This window comes from Macaca mulatta, chromosome 1 (genome assembly GCF_049350105.2).
Source record: "Macaca mulatta isolate MMU2019108-1 chromosome 1, T2T-MMU8v2.0, whole genome shotgun sequence".
In the NCBI taxonomy this organism is placed as follows: domain Eukaryota; kingdom Metazoa; phylum Chordata; class Mammalia; order Primates; family Cercopithecidae; genus Macaca; species Macaca mulatta.
In genome coordinates this window covers 936,132-961,803 of record NC_133406.1, presented here as the reverse complement: position 1 = coordinate 961,803, position 25,672 = coordinate 936,132, and the positions used below count along the sequence as shown (strand labels likewise).

Below are 25,672 nucleotides of genomic sequence, written 5' to 3'. Positions count from 1 at the left end.
CAAATGAAAATATATACCATGCTCATGGATAGGCAGAATCAATATTGTGAAAATGACCATACTGCCACAAGCAATCTACAAATTCAATGCAATTCCCATCAAAATGCCACCATCATTCTTCACAGAAGTAGAAAAAACAATTACAAAATTCATATGGAACCAAAAAAAGGTCTGCATAGCCAAAGCAAGACTAAGCAAAAAGAACAAATCTGGAGGCTTTTGGTAAGTTTTAAAATCAGAAAGTATCAGTCTTTCATTTTTGTTCTTAAAAACAATAATGTATTCAAGACTGTTTGACTAATCAAGGTCCCTCGTAATTCCATATAAATTTTAGCATGGGTTTTTCTCTGTTTGAAAAAAAGATTTATCATGAGAATTTTCAGAGATTCCATTGAATCTTTAAGTAACTTTGGATATTATTGACATCTTAACAGTGTTAAGCCTTCCAATCTATACATACAGGATATATTTCCATTTATTTGTGTCTTCTTTAATTGCTATAATCAACATTTTGTCATTTTTCAGTGTATAAGCCTTTTACCTTCTTGGTTATGTTTATTCCTAAGTGTTTCATTTTTTTGATACTATTGTAAATAAAATCACGATCTCGTTTACAGATTGTTTATTGTTAGTGTATAGCCACTCAAAGCCTAGGCTCAGAACAGACACAGTTTTGCTTCTGACACATTCAATGAATCACAGCAAATTGTTAGTGTATAGAAGTCAATAGGTTTTGGCTGTTGTTGCATGCTGCAATTTTGCTAATTATTTGTAACAGTTTTTAGTGTGTAGAATCCTGTGGTTTTCTACATATATAGTTATGTCGTATGCAAATAGAAATTATCATGCTTCCTTCCTTTTAATTAAGGTAACTATTTTTCTTCTTTTGTTCTATTGCTTTGGCTGAACTTCCAATAATATGTTGAATAGATGCAGTGAAAGTGGACATTTGTGTCTTGTTCCAAATCCTGCAGTACAAATTGTCATTCTATTATTATCATGAAGTTGTGGGTTAAATTCTTAACTGTGATAGATTTTTACATCACTTTAATGTTTTATTCAAGTAATGCATAGACATGGTGTCCACAGTCCACAGGCTAAAATATTGGACCCATAACAAGGTCTTCCTGATCCTAAAGATAAGGACTTCAAAATTTCTTACCGGTCTTGCCCTGTTTTCGCCCATGTATTTTCAAACGATATGCTTATCTGCTAATGCTTGATTTAAATATCCCAAATAGCAGCCCTTGACTCATGACACAGGCCGCTGTCAGTAGTTACCTGCTCCCCCCAGCATCACTACCCCCACACTCATTACCCTTCTCCCGCTTTGTCAACATAAATACATTCTAATTTACGTCTGCAGCAAGGGGTTGACAGCATCGTCTCATCTTATACCTGATGTAAATGACGAGTTGATGGGTGCTGACGAGTTGATGGGTGCAGCACACCAACATGGCACAAGTATACATATGTAACAAACCTGCCGTTGTGCACATGTACCCTAGAACTTAAAGTATAATTTAAAAAAAAGAATCTATTGATTAAATACAAAAAATATATACTCTTGTAAAACCTGATAGTAATACATATGTGCATGTATTTCTTCTGATTATTATTGCTGTTCCTCTCAAAAACTTAATATTTTATCTCTAGATAATTAAAATTTTTAGAAGTGTTTTCAAGGAGAAACAATTTTCGTGAAATTTTTTTTAGGAAAAGATTTCTCACTTTGTGATTTAACATGCCATTTGAGTATGGTGGCTAATATATTTCAGTTTGGAGAATTTTTTTTATAATATTGAGTTCATTATTATTTGCTATGTGCATTTCTGGGAATGCCTGTAAGTATATGTTGGTCCTGTTATATTAATTTTCTAATATTTCTCTCTCTTTAATTATCAAGCCTTTCAGTTTGTTTCCTTTTTTCCTTCTGACAGAATTTTCCCAATTTGTCTTTTGAATTCTTTTGATTTCATTTAAAATTTTATCAATTCTTATACTTTTAATTTCCACGAGTCATTTATCATTACCTGTCACATCCTTTTGTATAGATAATAATATTTATTTTGTGGATTTCATAACATATCATACATATCTTCCTTCCTAAAAATAGGAATTCTTATTTTTAAAAAATCATTCTTTTTGCAGGTTTCTGATAATTTTAACTCAGGGTATATATATGTGTGTATTGATGCTTAAGTGAGTATGCATCTTTGTGTGTGTGTGTATAGACGTGTGTTTGCACACTGTGTGGATCTTACTCTTTCATGTTGCTACACTTCCTTAAAGGTCTGCTGACCTTTGGTTCTAAAATAATATTTAAGCCTAAAGACTTCAGTTCTGTTAGGCATTCAGTGCAAAGTCGTCCACTGATGTCTTCTATCTGGAGGAGAATGCTCGAATCACCTACACCCAGAAAACTGTCAAGTTGCTGCTTCCTTTTTCCATTTAATTGAATGATCATTTCTCCAAATCCCTTCTTCTGAAGGATCATAAAGTAATTTATTGTCTTTGCTTCCCTAATGCTTAGATTACATTACACTTTATTAATCCTTCTAAATAATTGATAAATATTCTTATGATCCTTTCATAAGAATTGAAGAATCCACAAAGTCTATATAATCTAAGCATTAGGGAAGCAAAGATAGAGAATACACATCCTATTGGGGAGAGCGTGAGCAGAGACATGGAAGGTAAAATGAAGTTGGCATATAGATATTCAGATGGGGGTCTGCACTAACTTGAGAATTCTGAAATTGGATGAGAAGGCAAAAGAGAATGGATGGTGGTGGACATTACACCATGGAATACTATGCAGCCATCAAAAAGGATGAGTTTGTGTCCTTTGTAGGGACATGGATGCAGCTGGAAACCATCATTCTTAGCAAACTATCACAAGAACAGAAAACCAAACATTGCATGTTCTCACTCATAGGTGGGAACTGAACAATGAGATCACTTGGACTCAGGAAGGGGAACATCACACACAGGGGCATATCATGGGGAGGGGGGAGGGGGGAGGGATTGCATTGGGAGTTATACCTGATGTAAATGATGAGTTGATGGGTGCAGCACAGCAACATGGCACAAGTATACATATGTAACAAACCTGCACGTTATGCACATGTACCCTACAACTTAAAGTATAATAATAATAAATTAAAAAAAAAAGAAAAACATAAAAAAAAAAAGAAATGAACTATATGAATTACATTTCATGAAAAAAGTACTTAAAATAAGGATGTATTCTACATGTCTAAATAGAAGAACCAAATAATGATGTTTAACTTAGTGAAAGTTTGACTTGGAATTATCATGCAAAGACCATTCAAGAAGGAAATATAACTTACTCCAAATGAGCCATAGACTGCTGCAGTTTTAAAAGTAAGTTTTAAAAAATAAATGTAGAAAAAAATCATCCTGAAAAAGTAGTGCTTAATTGTTCATAATATGGATTCATAACATATGCATGAAACTTACAGTTTTATGCATATGTTTTAAACATAACAAATTATCTTGATGACATCTGAGTTTGTGTTGGGCAGCAAACATTCATATCCTGTTGAAGTTGTAAGAGAAATTTTTTTCCTATGAATATATATATTTATTATTAAAAATTGTGGTTATAAATATTTGTCTCATAAAATATAATTTCTGGGTAAGAAAATAAGATTTTTTTCTAAATAGGAAAGATTAATCATTTACGAGTTGTAAAATTGTATAAATAATTCATAGTCTGACTAAACTAAGGATTTTTTAAAACCATTGGCTTACTCTTCTATAACTAGTCCCCCTTATCCACTGCTTCGCTTTTCATGGTTTCTCCTGCAATCAACTGTCATCTGAGATTGCATGGAAAATTCTACAAATGAGCACTTCATAAATTTTAAATTTGTTTTCAGTCATAGCCCAATGTTGCATCACTGTGCCTACATTGTTCCCTTCACTTTGTCTCATCATGTAGACATTTTATCTTCCCCGAAGCATTTTATCATCAGAAGAAAAGTGAACACTGTTCAATAAGATGTTTTGAGAGAAAGAAAAACTGCATCCACATAACTTTAATTACAGCATATAATTATAATTTTTCTATTTTATTTTTTGTTATTTTTGTTAATCTAGTCCTTGCCTAATTTATAAATTAAACTTTATAATATGCATTTATTGATACAAAAATAGTGTCTATAGGGTTCAGTGTAAACCCCAACTTCAGGCATCCACTGGAGGGCTTGAAATGCATCCCCGCAGATAAGGGGGAGCTACTGTACTTCACTAACCCTTGTGTCTCCCTTCAGGAAGGATCGTATGAATGCTCCATGGAAAATTACAATCAAACATCAACTGATTTCATCTTGTTAGGATTGTCCCCACCACCAAAAATTGGCCATTTCATCTTCATTCTCATTGATTTCGTTTTCCTAATGGCTTTAATTGGAAACCTATCCATGATTCTTCTCATCTTCTTGGACACCCATCTCCACACACCCATGTATTTCCTACTTAGTCAGCTCTCCCTCATTGACCTAAATTACATCTCCACCATTGTTCCAAAGATGGTTTATGATTTTCTGTATGGAAACAAATCTATCTCCTTCATTGGGTGTGGGATTCAGAGTTTCTTCTTCTTAACTTTAGCAGGTGCAGAAGCGCTGCTCCTGACATCAATGGCCTACGATCGTTATGTGGCTATTTGTTTTCCACTCCACTATCCCATCCGTATGAGCAAAAGAGTGTGTGTGCTGATGATAACAGGATCTTGGATGATAGGCTCCGTCAACTCTTGTGCTCACATGGTATATGCTCTCCATATCCCATATTGCAAGTCCAGAGCCATCAATCATTTTTTCTGTGATGTTCCAGCTATGTTGACCCTAGCCTGCACGGATACCTGGGTCTATGAGAGCACAGTGTTTTTGAGCACTACCATCTTTCTTGTGTTTCCCTTCATTTGTATTGCGTGTTCCTATGGCCGGGTTCTCCTTGCTGTCTACCGCATGCACTCTGCAGAAGGGAGGAAGAAGGCCTATTCGACCTGCAGCACCCACCTCACTGTAGTGACTTTCTACTATGCACCCTTTGCTTATACCTATCTACGCCCAAGATCCCTGCGATCTCCAACAGAGGACAAGGTTCTGGCTGTCTTCTACACCATCCTCACCCCAATGCTCAACCCCATCATCTACAGCCTGAGAAACAAGGAGGTGATGGGGGCCCTAACACGAGTGATTCAGAAAATCTTTCTTGTGAAAACGTAGACATGCTTTCTGCCTTAGAGTCAAAGCTCTAGGTTCATATCAACTCAGCAGTGTACAGGAGTTAAGGAAAATATTATTACATGCCCATTGTGTCAAATGGAAATTAATCTAAAATATTTGTATTTTAATTTAGTCTTGACATTTCAATTGCATATTCTAAGACATCTATTTTGGTCTTGTATTTGTTTCTTTTTATCAAAAGATAGATCATATATTCATTTTTTTCCTAAAGTAATGATTTATTAAATGTTTACCTCAGGATAAATAATTATGTCTGGGGAGCAGTCTACTTGGCTTTAGATAAACAAGAGTTTCCCTATAAGAGGTTCTATACCGTTACCTTCTATAGAACCTCTTAGACTGTAGCTGACTTAGACTCAGTTGGGTGTCAAGTAGGTTATTGAAAACATTCCCAGTCATATCACAACACACTCTACGTTTCCCTCCTGAGTAGCCACTGGTATTCTCATGCAAGACATTCTCTGCTGTACAATTTTATTTCTACTTACTCTTCTCATAAATCAGTGGGTCTATTTAGCATGAGTTGGGATCATCTCCTCTGCTCCACTATTTTTATACATGTTTAGGCATGTGCCTGAAAGGATCAACGTTATTTTCATAAAAGTTATCTACTTAGGTCCTTTCTCTGAGTGAAAGGTCATGGCTCTCCAGAAGAGAGAAATTCTTTAATCTCTGAGGAGAGGAGGCAAGAAGGAAGGTCGAAGGAGCAAGTAAGAAAAGCCCCGAATTATCCAAGTGACAGCAGTGGTGAATGACTGACATGCAGTTGGTCCTTGAACAACACAGATTTGAACTGTGCAGGTCCACTTACATGTGGCTTTTTTTTCTGCCTCTGCCACTCCTGAGACAGCAAGACCAACCTCTCTTCTTCTTCCTCCTACTCAGCCTACTCAATATAAGGACAACATGGATGAAGATCTTTATGACAAACCACATTCACAAAATAAGTAGTAAATATATTTTCTCTTTCTGATGATTTTCTTAATAAGATTTTCCTTTTCTAGCTTACTCTACTGTAAGAATACAGTATATAATACATGTAAGATACCAAGTGTGAGTTAATTAAGTATTTATGTTATTTTTTAAGGCTTCCTGTCAACAGTAGGCTATCATTAGTTATGTTACGGGGGGAGTTTGAAGTTATATGCAGATATGTTTTATTTCAACTTCTATTTTAGGTATGAGAGTACATGTGGATATTTTTACATGGGAATATTGCATGTTGCTTAGAGTGTGGATCCTGTCACCTGGTAGTGAACATAGTACCCAATTAGTAGTTTTTAATCCCACCCCCTCCCTCTAGCAGTGCACAGTGTCTATTGTCACCATATTTATGTCCATGTGTGGGCCAATGCTAAGTTCCCACTTACAAGTGAGAACATTCTGTATTTGGTTTGCTCTTCCTCAGTCAATTTGCTTAGGATTATGGCCCCTAGCGCTATCCATGTTGCTTGCAAACAGTGTGCTCTTATTGTTTTTTATAGTTGTGTAGTGTTTCATGGTATATGTGTAGCATATTTTCTTATTCCAATTCACTATTGATGGGCACCTCGGTTGATTGTAGGTTTTTGCTGTTGTGAATAGTGCAGCAATGAGCATATGAATGCATGTGTCTTTTTGGTAGAATGATTTTGTGTGTGTGTGTGTGTGTGTGTGTTTGTATACAGAGCACTGGAATTTCTGGGTCAAATGATATCTCTGTTTAAGTATTTTAAGAACTCTGCAGACTACTTTCCATAGTGACTGGGCTAATTTACATTCCCAACAGCGTATAAGAATTCCCTTTTCTCTCCAGCTTCACCAGCATCTGGTGTTTTTTTTTTTTTTTTTTTTTTTTTTTTTTTTTTTTTTTTTTTTAATTATAGCCATAGTTACTGGTATAAAATGGTCTCTCATTGTGGCTCTGGTTCGCATTTCTCTGATGATTGGTGATGCTGAGTACTGTTTCTTGTTTGTTGGCCACTTGTATGCCTTCACAGATGTGTCTTTTCATTGTTCATGTACTTTCTGCATTTTTTAATGGGGTTAATTTTATGCTTGTTGATTTATTTAACTTCCCTACAGATTGTGGACATTTAATCTTTGTCAGATGCATGCTGTGCAAATATTATTTCCTATTTTGTAGGTTGGTTGTTTCCTCATTGAGAGTTTTTTTTTCTGTGCAGAAGCTCTTTCATTTAATTAGGTGTCTCTTGTCAATTTTGTTTTGTTGCTATTGTTACTCCTCAGGTAGAGGAATAAGTGTATAGGTTCTCTCATGGATATTGAAATGTTTGCTCTCTGAGGCACGTCAAAAGAGAGTTCATATATATGAAGAATGGTAAATGGAATCTAGACTTCCTGCTGAACCAGGAGTACCATGCCTCTCATTTATTTATTTACATCATCATTGTAAGGGAGATATGGAATATGTAAGAAGTTTGTTGTATGCATGATACTTAGAGAAACAGATATGGGAGGTGAAAAAGTAGATATGATTTGGTCTTGATTCCTCAGTTAAGCCAACAAATTCCTGTGATGCTATTTGGACAGACACTGAATGACTGAATGGAGAGAGACAAAGAGATGAGAGAGAGAGAGAGAGAGAGAGAGAGAGAGAGACGAACTTGTCATGAAAGAGTTTGTAAAACCAATGGACATGCATTGGTGCCTATAGGACCTAGTGATGGAGTGTGACTCAGACCTGTGTAGAAGGGCTGTCTCTTCATTCCATTGATGAACACAATGTGTGGCAGGGATGCAGCAATGTCTCTTGTTCTCTTTGGCATCCTAAAGGTCTTGTATGTTTCAGATTTTGTGGCATGGAGCTTTCCTAGGGAGAATCCCAACCACAGTTGATTCCCATTTGGTCTCAGAAGCTGGGACAAATCAGGAATGATTGTTACTGTGACTGTAGCCTCCCAGTACAAGTCTTGGTTTCTCTTCTTTCTGTCCTTCAATCCAGACTGGCTTTCAGAAACACACACAGAAATACTACATGATCTCACTTATATTTTGGGTCTAAAAATTAGTGGAATAGATAGAAACAGAGAGGAAAATGGTGGTTACTAGCAGTGGGGAGGGAGAGAAAGAGTTTAGGTCAAATGGTACAAACTTGAAGTTATGCAGGATGAGTAAGTCTAGATAGCTAATGAAGACTATGGTTAATACTATTGTATTATATATTGAAATTTTGCTAAGACAGTGGGTTTTAAGTGTTCTTCGTATAAAAATCATAACTGGAACATGCTGTATAAGTTGAGTTTGGTAATCATTTCAATATGTATATGGATGTCAAACACCATGTTGTATATCTTTAATAAAATAAAACATTGGTACATCTTTAATAAAATCAACAATCATTCAGACTGGCTTGAATTGTTCCTGGAATTATCTAATTAAAATACATTTTGATGATGTCACTTTCCTTAGTATGGTATGTGATTCCATTGGCTAATTCCCTTCTACATCTGACTCTACCTGGAACTTTATGTTCTCTTCATGCTAAATTGAACGCAGTTCTCTGAACAAGTTTTGAAAAGCCAGTCCTCGTGACATTAGGTCCAATAGCTTGTATCTTTAATGCATTGTTCTCTATTCTCATCAAGTTCTTTCACTGCATGAATCCCCAACACTCCCTTTTCTCAGTGTAAACATCAGGTATCATCTACACAAGGAAGCATGCTGAATGTGCTTGTTCAACATTATCTTTCTATTACACTCTCATACATCCCACTATTTCTAATAATAACGTGTGTCATCGAGATGTATTGCAACAAGCTCTTTTCTGTATGGCTCCACAGACTATTATCTGTTACCATCAGTGGCTTGCTCTTTTCCTCTTCACATGCCCAGATGTTACACTTGAGCACCTGATCTACATTCAACCTATTCATAGCTCAAAGCATGTTTACTTATTCTCAGCCCATTGAATTTAAAACTGTATATTTACTTTCAGGAAAATGTCATTTCCAAGAATGTACACCAACTACCCTGTCTGGATTGCTATACAGCATATACGTGCATTAATATATCAAATTGGCTGGTCCGAGTGCAGTGGTGTTTACAACTAATTGATCACAACCAGTTACAGGTTTCTTCGTTCCTTCTGCACTCCCACTGCTTCATCTGACTAGCCTATACATATCAAAATATATATCACAACAAATATAAATAAAAATATATATCAAAATGTGTCAAATAATTTATCTATTAAATACATGTGGAAAAACTCAAATACTTTTAACATTCAAAAAAATTAAAATGAATGAATACCTCTTTTCCCATATAGGTGGTATAATTTATTCATTTAGTAGAAACAAGAAATTTGAGAACATTTAAAGCATTCGACTGAATAAAAATTTATTCAATTACTAAATATTTTCTAAATATTAATAAAACAAAGAGAGTAGTTATATCATTTTATCATCTGATTTAATAGGAGAAAATCACTTTATAATTTAATGAGCATTTCCAAATGAAACGAAACAATTTGAACATGTATAATACCTAAAATATGTTAAAAGATAACTCCCATGTATGTGATAGCTTAGTAATTTCTACTTATGTATTTTTATTAAATTAACCTTATTCTGTTTTAGTGGTTTAAATCTTATTGCCACTATAAATCAAAGTGAGAAAGAAATTCATGAATGCAGACACATTGTTACTGTTGATGCCTAAATAACAACATTCAAACTATAGAGTTTCATAAAGTTTAGAAACAAAAACAAATTTGAAATAATGTGAATAAATATGCTTATTTCTTTCTCCACTGTGTTTACCCTTGACATGCCTTGAAACATCTAAAAACATGATCAGAACTCATTTCTGAACCTTGGACTAAGGCCATCCTCTGTTATTAGTGACTTAGCCTAAAATGTCCAAAGTCTCAGTGGACATTCCCTAGTGAATACCAGCAAAACAACTGTTAATCTCATTCTCCAGGTAAAGAAGGACAGGATGCATGGTCGCTACTGAATCCCCAAGAAGGTCTCTGAAATCTCATGTGTAGGGATGATGAGTGAATATATACATTTCTTTAAAAAACATTCTTAATGCTTACTCAGAAAAATGACTTTGTTCCTATGATGACTGTAGGACTGCTGTCAGCTAAGCAAGGCATGAGTGTTTGAAAATGAGGAAATAAGAAAGGTACTAATTATAATTGTATTTTTAAATTTTTATTGATCACAGGGAAGAAGGGACTCTGGCAAGTGCTTAAGAGGACTTTGTTTCAGACATAGAATTGAGGTGAATTTCAGCACTAGTGACTGTGCTTTCTGTAACATCATTCAGCAGAAATCTTGGAGTATGAAATGCAGACAACCAAAAGTGGTTTTGCAGCTAATTCATAAATGTGTTTTCTGGAGGGGAAGGGAAATGATGGTCAATGGAAGAGATAGGGATAAATGATACTAGACTATGCTTTTATGGGATCCAGTGAAACTAAATAACCCATATTCACAATAATTATTGTAGGTGGCAACATTTCCTCATTCCTGCCTGGCTGGTGATTTTTTTCATTTGATTTATTTTGCCCTGAATGATCAGTGATTATGTGACGCTCATTATAAACGTATCGCTGCTTCTCACTTTGTATTTTACCTTATTTGAATCCATTCTGTCTAATGAAATACCTGGAAAGTACCAGTGTTGTTTTTGCATAAACATGTTAAAAGGGCATTAAATAAAGGCACAATAAGAATGGTTAAAATTACCAGTCTCTCTGCAATGATATATTTTCTTAAAAGAAGGACCTTCTTCTGGAAATAAATAATGAAGGTAACCGCATGGTTAGTAACTGTGCTATGGGTATCCAGATTTTGTTTTTACACCCAATTTGTGTCAAATTGTAGTGCTTTGTGCTTTTAATTTTTACAATGTATTAATTTTTTCTTTCGGTACATAAGGTAAAGTTCCAGTGAAATGATGTAAGTATCTGCCTTAACAGCCACTCAAAGTTTTTGTGAGAAGCAAATGAGCAGAGTATGTGGAAACAATGTGAAGGCTATATTATTCTACAGTCATAGTGGATAACAAGTGTGTGAATGTAAGTGATAGCGATTATCTTGATGGTGAGGGCAATGGTAATGAGGAAAATGCTGAAACTTGCAGCTTCAGTGATACACCCAGTCAAGACACATTCACTATCTCACAGACAGCTCCCGGTAACCCATGGATTCTTCTCCCTGTTGTAATTATAAAATACAGGATCAGACATTCATCAACAAAAGCTTACATTTCTAGTAATTGTAAGAGATAGAATTTGATTTAGTTTGAAATGGAGTCTCTGTCCCTTGAACTTACCCAGTGAAACAGAGTAAGCACACCCTCATTCCAAAACTACAGTCAAAGGATATACTTTCATAATCAGTTTCCATATATCCATGAAAATGTCTGTCTACCTAATTACCTGTGTATCTATCTGTGAGAGCTGATGCACTGTTGTGGGCCTCAGTGCACGTTGTGACTTGGAAGCACACATACACACAAGCAAATATTCACTTTACATTCTTTACTCCTTTACACCTTAAATAGTTATGGTTCTCCAACTTCATACCCTTCTCAACAATTACAAATACACATTGCATAAATATGAATAAGATCAGTTATTCCTAAGTCAGTTATATACAACATTATGTACTCTGTCTCTTCTTAGGAGAATCCATTGTGGAGGAACTTGAAGGAAGGAGGAATCTCCTTTAGGATTCCATGTCAGGATGCTGTGGAGAGCTGTCCTTGTCTAGACCCCAGAGGACACTCTTCTGTGTCATCTGATTGACATTCGAGACAAGTGTTATCAATGTGAAATAATTCTTACTATAGACATGCAGATTCAGGTACAGACAGCTTGTGTTAAGGAATACAGGCTGACTCATGGAGTCAATGACTTCACAGCCCTTTCAGTGAAACTGATGCTGCTTCGGGTTTTGCCATTTCCGAGCCCTATGTGTTAGTAGGGAGATCACTTTCTGGAACTTTCAAAGATTCAGAACTTTAGGATATTACAGATATCACTTCAGAAGAAGGAAAGTAATCCAGATTCTGGAAAATCCCATGACAAGTGTCTTGGATTTTGCAGACTTTTAAAAGTTCAATCTGATTTCTTATAAAACTTCCAGGAAAGCCAACGTGTGCCCCTGCCTTCCTAGCTTGCTTTTCTTTCTCCCCTTCTTTCTTTTTCTTTCTCTTTCTTTCTTTCTTTCTTTCTTTCTTTCTTTCTTTCTTTCTTTCTTTCTTTCTTTCTTTCTTTCTTTCTTTCTTTCTTTCTTTCCTTCCTTCCTTCCTTCCTTCCTTCCTTCCTTCCTTCCTTCCTTCCTTCCTTCTTTCTCTCTCTCTCTCTTTCTTTTTCTTTTCCTTCCTTCCTTCCTTTCCTTTTTTTCTTCTTTCGTTCTATTTTTTTTTGTAAATCCAGTTTTCTGCACCTATGCAAATGATCCTGTCAATTTTAAGGAGACCAGACTTATTTTGTGATGAATAATGGTTTTTCTGTTTGATCAAAGTTGAGGAAAGTATAGGAAGGAAAATCTGTGCCTCAGTGGAAAACTGCAGTATCTAGACTCAAGAAGACTGTCCTCCTTGGTTCCCAACTCGGTCACAAGGTCACTGCACGGTCATGAGTAACTCTCTTCAAATCCTGTGATTCCGTGATTCTTCCATGTGATAAGTAGACTATAGGTGAACAATCTTTGTCTTCTGTGAATATATGAATCACTAAAATTAGGCTACTTTCTTCATCTTACTTTCAATTCTAAATTGAAGGATAGGAAAGAGATTCATGCAATGCAATGACGTTTTTGACTTCAAAATTAGTAATAGGTACTTTATTTGAAACTTGGGCAGCGTTTGGAGAATTGTAATTATTATGCTGAATATGTTCATCCTCAACTTGATTTACACAGGAGTTTATACGGGTGTTTTTCTGTAACTGAATTCTTCCAGTAGGGAAACTTTTACACTGGGAACAAGATAGAAAATGTCTTTCATTTAGAGTTTCTGAGAAACCAATTTTCTGTGAAGATATGTAACTATTGCCAGGTGAAGTGAAAGTACATTAAAAACAGGTGATATGAGGAAACAGAAGAAGAATTGTAATGAGTAAAGCTTAATCATTAAAATAATCCTAGTTGTTTGAAATTTTTTATATTTTCTCAATTATTTACCACTTATATGGAGTTTTTGATTTAATAAATTTACCGTTTTTTCTTTTCTTTTTGTTTTGGGTGATTAAAAAGTGAGCCACCCTTATTTCAGATTTACTGCCAAAAATTTTTGAGGGATGAACTACACCACACATTTTTAAAAGATTTATATTAATGTATGTTTATTTATGTAGGTGTGCCATTTACTCATAGGTTTGTGTGTGTGTATATACATATGCATATATGTATGTGTGTTTGTGGATCTAGAGAAGTTTACTGAAAATCTCTGAATCTCAGTTTCGTCATCTATAAAATATGAATGGTGATACCAATCTGAAGAGTTATTTTGATGAACTCCAATAGAATCAAGGAATGAATCCTGTGACGTTCCAGGTGCCAATGTGTGAAGAGAGTGCATGAAAGTTCATGCCTCCCTCCTTCCCTTCATGTGAGACGCAGTTCAGGTTTAAGGTTTGTGGTTCCTACTGACTCTGAAATCTTGACCAGAACTTTTTCTGCTTGTTCTTTCCTCCTGTGTATTATTTCAATAACGTTGACCCCTGCATACTGAATTTTTAGTGAAAAGAAAGTAAAAGCAAGATGTTTCTTAGTTTGCTTAAAAAAAAGATGTTTCTTAGTTTGCCTTCCTTATAGCTATTTCTGTAAATAAAAAAATAAAAGGGTCAGAAATAATCAATTTGGATTTTATTTTTACATAGGAAAAAATATCTTCTTCACATTATTGAAACGGGAACATCATGGCTGAGGCTGCTTTCCTGTCAGGAACCAGCTTCTAATTTTATTTAAATAATATTATGTAATGGGACATTAGAATATTAGAACCCTGGAACATGGATAATAAAAAGATGATACATTGGCAGTCATAAAACATGGCTTTAACTATCAGATCTGATGTGTCATTTATTAAGCTGTTTTTTGTTCTTTTTTCCTCTGTTTAAAATTAGGATAATGTAAACTATCTCTTGGACAGTTTGTCATAGCCCTATGTAAAATACAAATGATACAAATGTTTGAAATGTAAATTGGATTAACAATTTCAAATATTACATGTTCTACTTACCAATAATTAACCAATAATATAAATTCTATAGTATTGGATTTGTATATAGTATTGGATTTGTCTTAATGCCAATCTCCTATTGATTACAAATGACATTTATGAAAACAATTTTCTCTTCTAAATATTTTTTCAAAAATTACCGGTGTCATAAAATAATTGAAAATAAATTGCTGTGCTGTGGCTTAGAAACCTACCAAGATGTTCAAAAAATGTATTTGCAAATCCAAATTGGAATAGTTTCAGTACATTTAAGTGATTTTTTGTTAGGGTAAATATACATAACAGAAACACAGTTTTAACTGTTTTAAGTGTAGAGTTCTGTGTCATTAAGTACATATATTGTTGTGCAACCATCACTACCATGAACCTGTCTCCAAAACAATTTCATTGTCTCCAACTCACACTTTGTTCTTGTCAAACAATTACTCTCCTTCTCTCCCTTCCCCCATCCTCTGGGGTCCAACATACCACTTTCTGTCTATGAATTTCACTACTGTGGGTACTTCATGTAAGTGAATTCGCACAATATTTGTCTTTTTGGGACAGGCTTATTTCACTTAGCATAATGTATTCAAGCTTCATCCATGTTGTGGCATGTGTCAAAATTTGTGCTGTTTTAAAAACTGTATACAGGCCGGGCGCAGTGGCTCACGCCTGTCATCCCAGCACTTTGGGAGGCCGAGGCGGGCGGATCACGAGGTCAGGAGATCCAGACCATCCTGGCTAACACAGCGAAACCCTGTCTCTACTAAAAATACAAAAAATTAGCCGGGCGTGGTGGCGGCGCCTGTGGTCCCAGCTCCTCGGGAGGCTGAGGCAGGAGAATGGCGGGAACCCGGGAGGCGGAGCTTGCAGTGAACCAAGATGGCGCCGCTCACTCCAGCATGGGCGGCAGAGCCAGACTCCCTCTCAAAAAAAAAAAAAAAAAGGAATCATGGTGGATGGTGGATTTCCTCCTTTTCAATTGTTTGGAACAGTTTCAGAAGAAATTGTACCAGCTCCACTTTGTACCTCTGATAGAATTCAGCTATAATCCATCGGAACCCGGGCCTTTTCTTTGGTTGGTAGGCTATTATTGCCTCAATTTCAGAACTTATTATTGGTCTATTCAGGGATTGAAATTCTGTGGACAAGGACGAATTTCTGTACTTCACTTACCCTTGTGTCTCCCTTCAGGAAGGATCGTGTGAAAGCCCCATGGAAAATTACAATCAAACATCAACTGATTTCATCTTGTTGGGGTTGTTCCCACCGTCAAGAATTGGCCTTTTCCTCTTCATTCTCATTGTTTTCATTTTCCTGATGGCTCTAATTGGAAACCTATCCATGATTCTTCTCATCTCCTTGGACACCCATCTCCACACACCCATGTATTTCCTACGTAGTCAGCTCTCCCTCATTGACCTAAATTACATCTCCACCATTGTTCCTAAGATGGCTTCTGATTTTCTGCATGGAAACAAGTCTATCTCCTTCACTGGGTGTGGGATTCAGAGTTTCTTCTTCACGACTTTAGCCGTTGTAGAAGCGCTACTCCTGACATCAATGGCCTATGATCGTTACATTGCTGTTTGCTTTCCTCTCCACTATCTCATCCGCATGAGCAAAAGAGTGTGTGTGCTGATGATAACAGGATCTTGGATCATAGGCTCTATCAATGCTTGTGCTCACACTGTATATATTCTCCATATTCCTTATTGCCGATCCAGGGCCATCAATCATTTCTTCTGTGATGTCCCAGCCATGGTGACTCTGGCCTGCATGGACACCTGGGTCTATGAGGGCACAGTGTTTTTGAGCACCACCATCTTTCTGGTGTTTCCCTTCATTGGTATTTCATGTTCCTATGGCCGGGTTCTCCTTGCTGTCTACCGCATGAAATCTGCAGAAGGGAGGAAGAAGGCCTACCTGACCTGCAGCACCCACCTCACTGTAGTGACTTTCTACTATGCACCTTTTGTCTACACCTATCTACGTCCAAGATCCCTGCGATCTCCAACAGAGGACAAGGTTCTGGCTGTTTTCTACACCATCCTCACCCCAATGCTCAACCCCATCATCTACAGCCTGAGAAACAAGGAGGTGATGGGGGCCCTGACACGAGTGAGTCAGAGACTCTGCTCTGTGAAAATGTAGACACACTTTCTGCCTAAGGTCTCAGGGCTCAGATACACATCCATTCAGCAGTGTATAGTAATTAAAATATTATTTCATTCCTAGAGTGCAGGAGCAAAAAGTAATCAACAGAAGAAAAAAAAAACTCACTGATTTCTGGGCGAAATTGTTTTATAAAGATGTATATAATTCTAAACAACCTTTTTCTTCATCGCATTTTCCCCATAAATTTTGAAAGCACATACTTTTGCCAAAATATTGTCAGTGAGAATGTTTGTTTTAAGTTATGCAGAAATGGAAGTGAAATTTGTCTAACTGAAGTTGGCACTTAGTATAGCAATTCTATTATTGTCAATTTATTTTCCAGCAATTTTAAATTTAACTTTTTGTTTATGTCTAAAACAAACAAACAAATCTCTTGACTTGGTGGATCCAATTGAAAACTGTAAAATGTCTTTCTTATTTATACGCTTAATGTACCAGTTACTGTTTCTTTCAACCTAGGGAAGTTATTTTTACACAATTTAGCAGAGAGCTCAACAGGGATTCTTAAGTCCTGATACCACTCTGGATGGCCTATGACAAGTTTATGTGTTTTATAGGGGAATTAATCCCAGGAAATGATTTAACATCAGGTATATTGTAGGTCAACAACAAGAACTGGAATGTGCCAGCAGTAATAAAAATGGTTACATTTAGGTCTTTAACCCATTTTGAGTTTGATTTTGGTATGGTATAAGAATTGGGAGTTTAGTTTCATTTTTCTGCTTAAAAATATCCAGTTTTCCCTGCACAGTATATTGAAGACACTGTCTGCTTCCCAATGAACATTCTTGGCTCTGTTGTCAAAAATCAGTTGACCGCATCAGGCACAGAAAGATTTTGCATGTTGTCACTCATCTCTGGGAGCTAAAATTCTTAAAAATGGAACTCGTGGAAATAGAGAATAGACTGATGGTCACCAGAGAGTGAGAAGGGTGCTGGGGAGGGGTGATAAAGTGGGGATGGTTAATAGTTGCAAAAATATAATTAGGTATAATGAATAAGAGCCAGTAATTAGTAGCACAACAGAGTGACTATAGTAAACAATAATTTATTGTAGAATTTATTGTACATCTTAAAGAATAACTGAAAGTGTCGAATTGGAATGTTCTCAACACAAAGAAATAATACATATTTGAGGTGCTGGTTACCCCAGTTACCCCGATTTGATCATTACGCATTGTATGCCTTTATCTAAACATCACATACACTCCATAATTCTATATTACTATTATAGTAATTGACAATAAAAAAAAAATCAGTTAGCTGTAGATGTGTGGATTTATTTCTGGGTTCTCTGTTCTGTTTCATTGTTCTATGCATCTTTTCTACACCGGTACCATTCTGTTTTGGTTATTCCATGTTTGTAGTATAGTTTGAAGTTTGGTGCTGTTATGCCTCCAGGTTTGTTCTTTTTGTTCAAGGTTGCTTTGACTATTTGGGGTCTTTTATAGTTCCATACAAATCTTAGAATGTTTTTTACTATGTGTGTGCAGAATGTCATTGGTGTTTTGATAGACATTGCATTGAATCTGTAGTTTGGTCATTTAAATAATATTAATTCTTTTGATCCATGAGCATTGGATGTCTTCCCATTTGTTTGTATTCCTCTTCATTTTCTTTCACCAGTGTTTTGTACAAATCATTCTAGTGTTCTCTTCCATGACTACAGTTAACAGTAAAGTATTACATGGTTAAAATTATTTCAATGCTCTTTAAACGTCATTTCTATTTCTAAACCTGTGGATATTTGGTTTACAATGTTGTAGCAGTTAAAACACATATTTTGAACTTGTTTTATGAATCAGAGTAAGTCTTCATTGTCCTTTGTTGCAATGAGCAGCATATATTTTTATTTTGTGATGATTTATGAACAAAGTTTACTGCCTAAGCTTCTTGCCATTTCCTATCCTGAACTCAGTCAGATAGGTCATAATCCATGAATACAACAGAGATGGGCTCTGGGGCAGAGGGAAAATAGCCCTCCCATCTGCAATCACTTGCTCCTGCCATGGAGAGCACCTCCTCTCTTCCCTGTTAGGGATGCTTGTATCCAACTGTCACCTGTGCCACTGTTTGTGTCATCACTACCAATCTGAGCCCGGTCATACCCCAGCCACTGCTTGGGGTCCTGTGGTGCTGTGAAATATTGCAAGATGTGTGTGTGTGTGTGTGTGTGTGTGTGTGTGTGTGCGCGCGCGCGCGCGCGTGCACGTGCGTGCATAAGAATGCCAGGCCAATTGCCTCATGTGGGTGTTGCCTGAGCCCACTTGTATAGTCACTGCTACTGAACCAAAACTGCGTGCAAACGCTGCCAACCTCTCCAGCTCCTCTGTCACATGCATACTTCAAGATGAAATGATTAAAAATTCCAGTGATAACAGCAGAGCATGAAACCAGGCATGGAGCCCTTTGAGTGTGGGACCCTGTGCATGGGTCCATGAGGCCAGTCCCAAGAAGGATGGAAAGAGTGAACATGAAGTGAATGAGATCATGCAGCCTAGGATAGTGGTGGGAATGTATGATGGTCTGAATGTTTGTATCCTCCCCAAATCCATATGCTTACATCTTAACCCTCAATGTGATAGTATTAGGAGTTGGGGCCCATTGGGAAATGATTAGGTCATGAAGGTAGCACCCTCTTGAGTAAGATGAATGCCTTTCTAAAGGAGGCTTGAGAGAGCTTGTTTGTGCCATCTGCCATGTGAGGTCACAGCAGACGATTCCAACTATGGTGTCATACAAGCCACTGTCTATGAACCAGAAAGCAAGATTTCTCCAGACACTGAATCTTCAGTTACTTCGTCTTAAACTTCCCAGGTTCCACAACTCTGAGAATACATTTCTCTTGCTTATAGGTTACCCCGTTTAAGATACAATTGTTATAGCAGATTGAATACACTAAGATGGAATGTCTGCTGCTTTTATTATTTATTATTATTGGAAAGAACCTGAGGGAGGACTGAATTAAGCAGAGATGCCCAGTTCAGACCCTTTATCCATTTCAGGTGGTGATTCATGGAGGGAATCAGGAGACCTAGCTCTGTGATTTTCTGTGACGTACCATGGCCTTGGGGAAATCATTCCATCTCTCTGAAATTAGTTTACTGAAAAACAATATGGATGCCTTGTACCTTATCAGTAAATGGCATCATTGAAATCACTCCTATTGACATTCCTGTATAAGCAATGGTAATCCTATTTTTCATGCCAATGACTCTGGTGGTGGAGATGAAGAGGTCACCAGTGAATACTGAGCCTTCCAAGGCTATCATAAATGACTTTTCAAAATTCTTTTACGCCAGGAGGCTCTGGCTCAGGAAAGCAATAAGCTAGTCCCCTTTGACATGGTGTCTGTACTCAGAGGCCACTCCTTTCCCCTTACAGTCATTAAGAAGAACAACATAAAATGAAGTCAAATTATTCAAATCTACTGTCATTTACTACATTGTTTATGAGCATGTATCCAGATAATATTGAAGGTTGGACAATAGTTCCTCTTGGTGGGGAAGTTAATGAATTCTTTACCTCACAACATTCTTGGCTCATTGTTAATTTTGCCTCTGCCTTGTTTTAGCCATTTTTCTTTCCATCCAAATGTTATGCTCTAGTTATTATTTTACACTACATGGTCGTTCTTTAATTATTTCCTGTCTTTGAAATAGAAGATGCAAATTTTATAGCACATGGTATCTATCTGGATTTCACAACATACACTGTGTGCAATTAGAAATATCTTATGTATTCCATTAGCAAAGTTTGATTTATGGAAAGGGACATGAGTACTCTTTCTACTTTGAAGGATGAGTATATTTCTCATTAAAACAAGTTGTGGTTCAGTAGTGAAATAATTAAAGTAAAGGAATGAGTGGCATACCATCCACAAATATGCTGACTTGGCACATTTATTAGTTTGAACTGAAAACATTGGAGAAATTTTGGTTAACATGAGAAGAAAAGATTATCTGAGCTCTCTTCTTCTGCATGCAGCAAGCTATAAAGATTCATACAGGAATCTTTGGTACATTCTTATACTCTTCTGGTACCCTCCCTCTATCACAGTAGAAAATAGCACTTAAACCAGAGCCTGGGAATTGGAGGAATGTGGTGGACCTGAGTAAATAAACTTTAAAAATTAACCCTTAATTTCCACTAGCTTTACACCCCCATATACCTCCTAGTGATAGCCCTAGAATTTATGGCTTCAAGTCAGTTTCTCTATTCTTTGGCGTTTTCTATAATTTATCATTCTTTGTCTAAAAGTATAAAAATATCTCGCATTGATCACTTATTTGGACTTCACACTCTTGTGAAGATTCACATGTGCATGTAATGTTAATAAAACTTACATGCTTTTTCCTCATTAATCTGTGTTGTATCAATTTGTTTCCTAGACTTGGGCAAAAAGCTCATATAGGAGATGAAATGAGTGATCTCTCATGTTTCTACAGAAGTAACAATTAACTTCCTTTTGTACTTACAAAGAGGCTTAGACTCTCACAAAATAATAGTGGGAGACTTTAACACACCACTGTCAATATTAGAGAGATTGTTGAGACAGAAAATTAACAACAATATTCAGGACTGTAACTCAGCTCTTGACCAAGCAGACCTAATAGGCATCTACAGAACTATACACTCCAAATCAATAGAATATATATATTTTTTAGCAACACATCACCCTTGTTCTAAAATTGACCACATAATTGGAAGTCAAACACTCCTCAGCAAATGCAAAAGATTGGAAATCATAACAAACAGTCTCTCAGACCACAGTGCAATCAAATTAGAACTCAGGATTAAGAAACTCACTCAAAACCACACAACTACATGGAAACTGAACAACCTGCTCCTCAATGACTACTGGGTAAATAATGAAATTAAGGCAGGAATAAATAAGTTGTTTGAAGCCAATGAGAACAAAGACTCAATGTATCAGAATCTCTGGGACACAGCTAATGCAGTGTTTAGAGGAAAATGTATTGCACTAAATGCCCACATCAGAAAGCAGGAAAAATCTAAAATAGACACACTAACATCACAATTAAAGCAAACAGAGAATCAAGCACAAACAAATTCAAAAGCTAGCAGAAGACAAGAAATATCTAAGATCAGAGGGGATAGACTCAAAAAACCTTTCAAACCATCAGTGAATCCAGGAGCTGGTTTTTTGAAAAGATTAACAAAATAGACTGCTACTCAGATTAATAAAGAAGAAAAGAGAGAAGAACAAAATAGACAGTAAAAAATGATAAAGGGGATATCACCACTGATCCCACAGAAATACCATCTATCATCAGAGAACACTATAAAGACCTCTACACAAATAAACTAGAAAATCTAGAAGAAATGGGCAAATTCCTGGACAGATATACTCTCTGAAATCTAAACTAGGAAGAAATCGAATCCCTGAACAAAACAATAACAAGTTCTGAAATTAAGGCAGTAATTAATAGCGTAATAACCAAAAAAAGCCCAGGACCAGATGGATTCACAGCTGAATTCTACCAGAGGTACAAAGTGGAGCTGGTACCATTCCTTCTGAAACAATTTCAAACAATAGAAAAAGAGGAACTCCTCCCCTTTATGAGGACAGCATCATCCAATACCAAAACCTGTCAGAGACAAAACAGAAAAAGAAAATTTCAGGCCAATATTCTTAATGAATATTGATGCGAAAATACTCAATAAAATACTGGCAAACCGAATCCAACAGCATATTACAAAACTTATCCATCACGATCAAGTTGGCTTCACCCCTGGAACGCAAGGATGGTTCAACCTAAGCAAATCAATAAACGTAATGCATCACATAAACAGAACTAATGACAAAACCATATGATTATCTCTATAGATGCAGAAAAAAACCTTCAATAAAATTCAACACTCCAGCATGCTAAAAACTCTCAATAAACTAGGTATTCATAGAACTTATCTCAAAATATTAAGAGCTATTCATGACAAACCCACAACCAATACGATACTGAATGGGCAAAAGGTGGAAGCATTTCCTATGAAAACCGGCACAAGACAAGGATACCCTCTCTCACCACTCCTATTCAACATAGTATTGGAAGTACTGGGCAAGGCAATCAGGCAAGAGAAAGAAATAAAGCGTATTCAAATAGGAAGAGAGGAAGTCAAATTGTCTTTGTTTGCAGATGACATGATTGTATATTTAGGGAACCCCATAGTCTCAGCCCAAAATCTGTTTGTTATGATTTCTGTCTTTTGCATTTGCTGAGGAGTGTTTTACTTCCAATTATGTAGTCAGTTTAAGAATAAGTGCAATGTAGTGCTGAGAAGAATGTGTATTCTGTTGATTTGGGGTGGAGAGTTCTGTAGATTCCTTTTTATTATTATTATTTTCTTTTTTATTATTTTTTATTATACTTTAAATTCTAGGGTACATTTGCACTACATGCAAGTTTTGTTACATATGCATACATGTGTCATGTTGGTGTGCTGCACCCATTAACTCATCGTTTACATTAGGTATATCTCCTAATTCTATCACTCTCCACTCCCCTCACCCCATGACAGGCCCCGGTGTGTGATGTTCCCCTTTCTGTGTCCGACTGTTCTCATTGTTCAGTTCCCACCTATGAGTGAGAACATGCAGTGTTTGGTCTTCTATTAGGTCTTCTTGGTGCAGAGCTGAGCTCTAGTCCTAAATATCCTTGTGAATTTTCTGTCTCATTGCTCTCTCTAATATTGACAGTGGGGTGTTAAAATCTCCCATTATTATTGTGTGAGAGTCTAAGTCTCTTTTTAGGTCTCTAAGAACTTACTTTATGAATATGGGTGCTCCTGTATTGGGTGCCTATATGTTTAGAATAGTTAGCTCTTCTTGTTGTATTGATTCCTTTACCACGATGTAATGCCCTTCTTTGTCTCTTTTGCTTTTTGTTGGTTTAAAGTCTACTTTATCAGAGACTAGGATTGCAACTCCTGCCTTTTTTTTACTTTCCATTTGCTTAATAAGCCTTCTTCCATCCCTTTATTTTGAGCCTATGGGTGTCTTTGCATGTGAGATGGGTCTCCTGAATACAGCACACCATTGAGTCTTGACTCTTTATTCAATTTGCCAGTCTGTGTTTTTGAATTGGGGAATTTAGCCCATTTACATTTAAGGTTAATATTGTTATGTGTGAATTTGATCCTATCATTATGATGCTATTTGGTTACTTTGTCCATTAGTTGATGCAGTTTCTTCATAGTGTCGATGGTCTTTACAATTTGGTATGTTTTTGCTGTGGCTGGTACCGGTTGTTTCATTCCATGTTTAGTGCTTCCTTCAGGAACTCTTGTAAGGTAGGCCTGGTGGTGACAAAATCTCACAGCATTTGCCTGTCTGTAAAGGATTTTTTTCTCCTTCACACATGAAGCTTAGTTTGGCTGGAGAACTTCATGAAGTTTTCTTGCTGTGTTTTTCAGCTTCATCAGGTGGTTTATGTTCTTCTCTAAACTGGTTACTCTAGTTATCAATTCCTGTAACCTTTTTTCAAGGTTTTTAGCTGTTGCTAAAAAGTCAGGAACCCTGAGTGGAGGGACCGGCTGGAGCTACAGCAAAGGAACATAAATTGTGAAGATTTCATGGACATTTACCAGTTCCCAAATAATACCTTCATAATTTATTATGCCTGTCTTACTTTAATCTCTTGATCCCGTTATCTTTGTAAACTGAGGATGTATGTCACTTCAGGACCACTATGATAATTGTGTTAACTGTACAAATTGATTGTAAAACGTGTGTGTTTGAACAATATGAAATCAGTGCACCTTGAAAAAGAACAGAATAACAGTGATTTTCAGGGAACAAGGGAAGACAACCATAAGTTCTGACTGCCTGCAGGGTCAGGCAAAGTAGAGACATATATTTCTTCTTGCAGAGAGCCTATAAACAGATATGCAAGTAGGGAAGATATCTAAATTCTTTTCCTAGCAAGAAATATTAATATCCTGGGGGAAGGATCCTGGGAGAAGGATATATTCTTTTCCTAGCAAGAAATATTAATATCCTGGGGGAAGGAATGCATTCCTGGGGGGAGGTCTATAAATGGCCGCTCTGGTAGTGTCTATCTTATGTGGTTGAGATAAGGACTGAAATACTCCCTAGTCTCCTGAAGTACCCTCAGGCTTACCAGGGTGGGTAAAAACCCCACCTTGGTAATTTTGTGGTCAGACCAGTTCTCTGCTCTTGAACCTTGATTTCTGTTATTTAAGATGTTTATCAAGATAATACGTTCACCACTGAACATAGACCCTTACCAGTAATTCCGCTTTTGCCCTTTGCCTTGTGATCTTTCCTTTTGCGCTTTGCTTTGTGATCTTTGTTCTCCTTTTTGCCCTTTGAAACATATGATCTTGTGACCTACTCCCTGTTCTTGCATCCCCTCCCCTTTTGAAATCCTTAATAAAACTTGCTGGTTTGGTGGCTCAGGTGGGCACCACAGTCCTACTGATATGTGATGTCACCCCTGGCAGCCCAGCTGTAAAATTCCTCTCTTTGTGCTCTTTCCCTTATGGAAAATAGAAAGAACCTATATTGAAATATTAGGGGCGGGTTCCCCCAATACTTAGCTTCCTTGCATTGGGTTAGAATATTTTCCTTTAGCTTGGAGGAGTTTGTTATTACCCACCTTCTGAAACCTACTTTTGTCCATTTGTGGAACTCATTCTCTGTCCTGCTTTGGTCTCTTGCTGGTGACGAGTTGTGATCCTTTGGAGGAGAAGAAGCATTCTTGTTTTTAGAATTTTCAGGCTTTTTGTACTGGTTTCTCCCCATCTACATGGATTTATCTACCTTTGTTCTTTGATGTTGGTGACCTTCAGTTGGGGTTTCTGAGTGTACGTTCTTCTTGTGGATGTTGATGTTGATGTTGATGCTATTCCTTTCTGTTTGTTAGTTTTCCTTCTAACTGTCAGGCTCCTCTGCTGCAGGTCTGCTGGAGTTTGCTGGAGGTCCACTCCAGACCCTGTTTGCCTGAGAATCACCCATGGAGACTGCAGAACAGCAAAGATTGCTGCCT

The 25,672-nt window shown here is 36.7% G+C and overlaps 2 protein-coding genes and 1 long non-coding RNA gene across 5 annotated transcripts in view; all 3 read left to right on the top strand.

The window, feature by feature from the left end:
* Nucleotides 1-25,672, top strand: part of LOC114678437 (uncharacterized) — a 267,034-nt gene that overhangs the window by 171,377 nt on the left and 69,985 nt on the right. The window lies entirely within an intron of this gene.
* LOC706808 (olfactory receptor 2L2-like) lies at nt 4,320-5,258 on the top strand. The gene has a single exon (XM_001095076.5). It carries the CDS (start codon nt 4,320-4,322, stop codon nt 5,256-5,258), a length of 939 nt encoding a protein of 312 aa, XP_001095076.4.
* LOC100428218 (olfactory receptor 2L8) lies at nt 15,681-18,341 on the top strand. The gene has a single exon (XM_015128227.3). It carries the CDS (start codon nt 15,681-15,683, stop codon nt 16,617-16,619), a length of 939 nt encoding a protein of 312 aa, XP_014983713.3. The 3' UTR covers nt 16,620-18,341.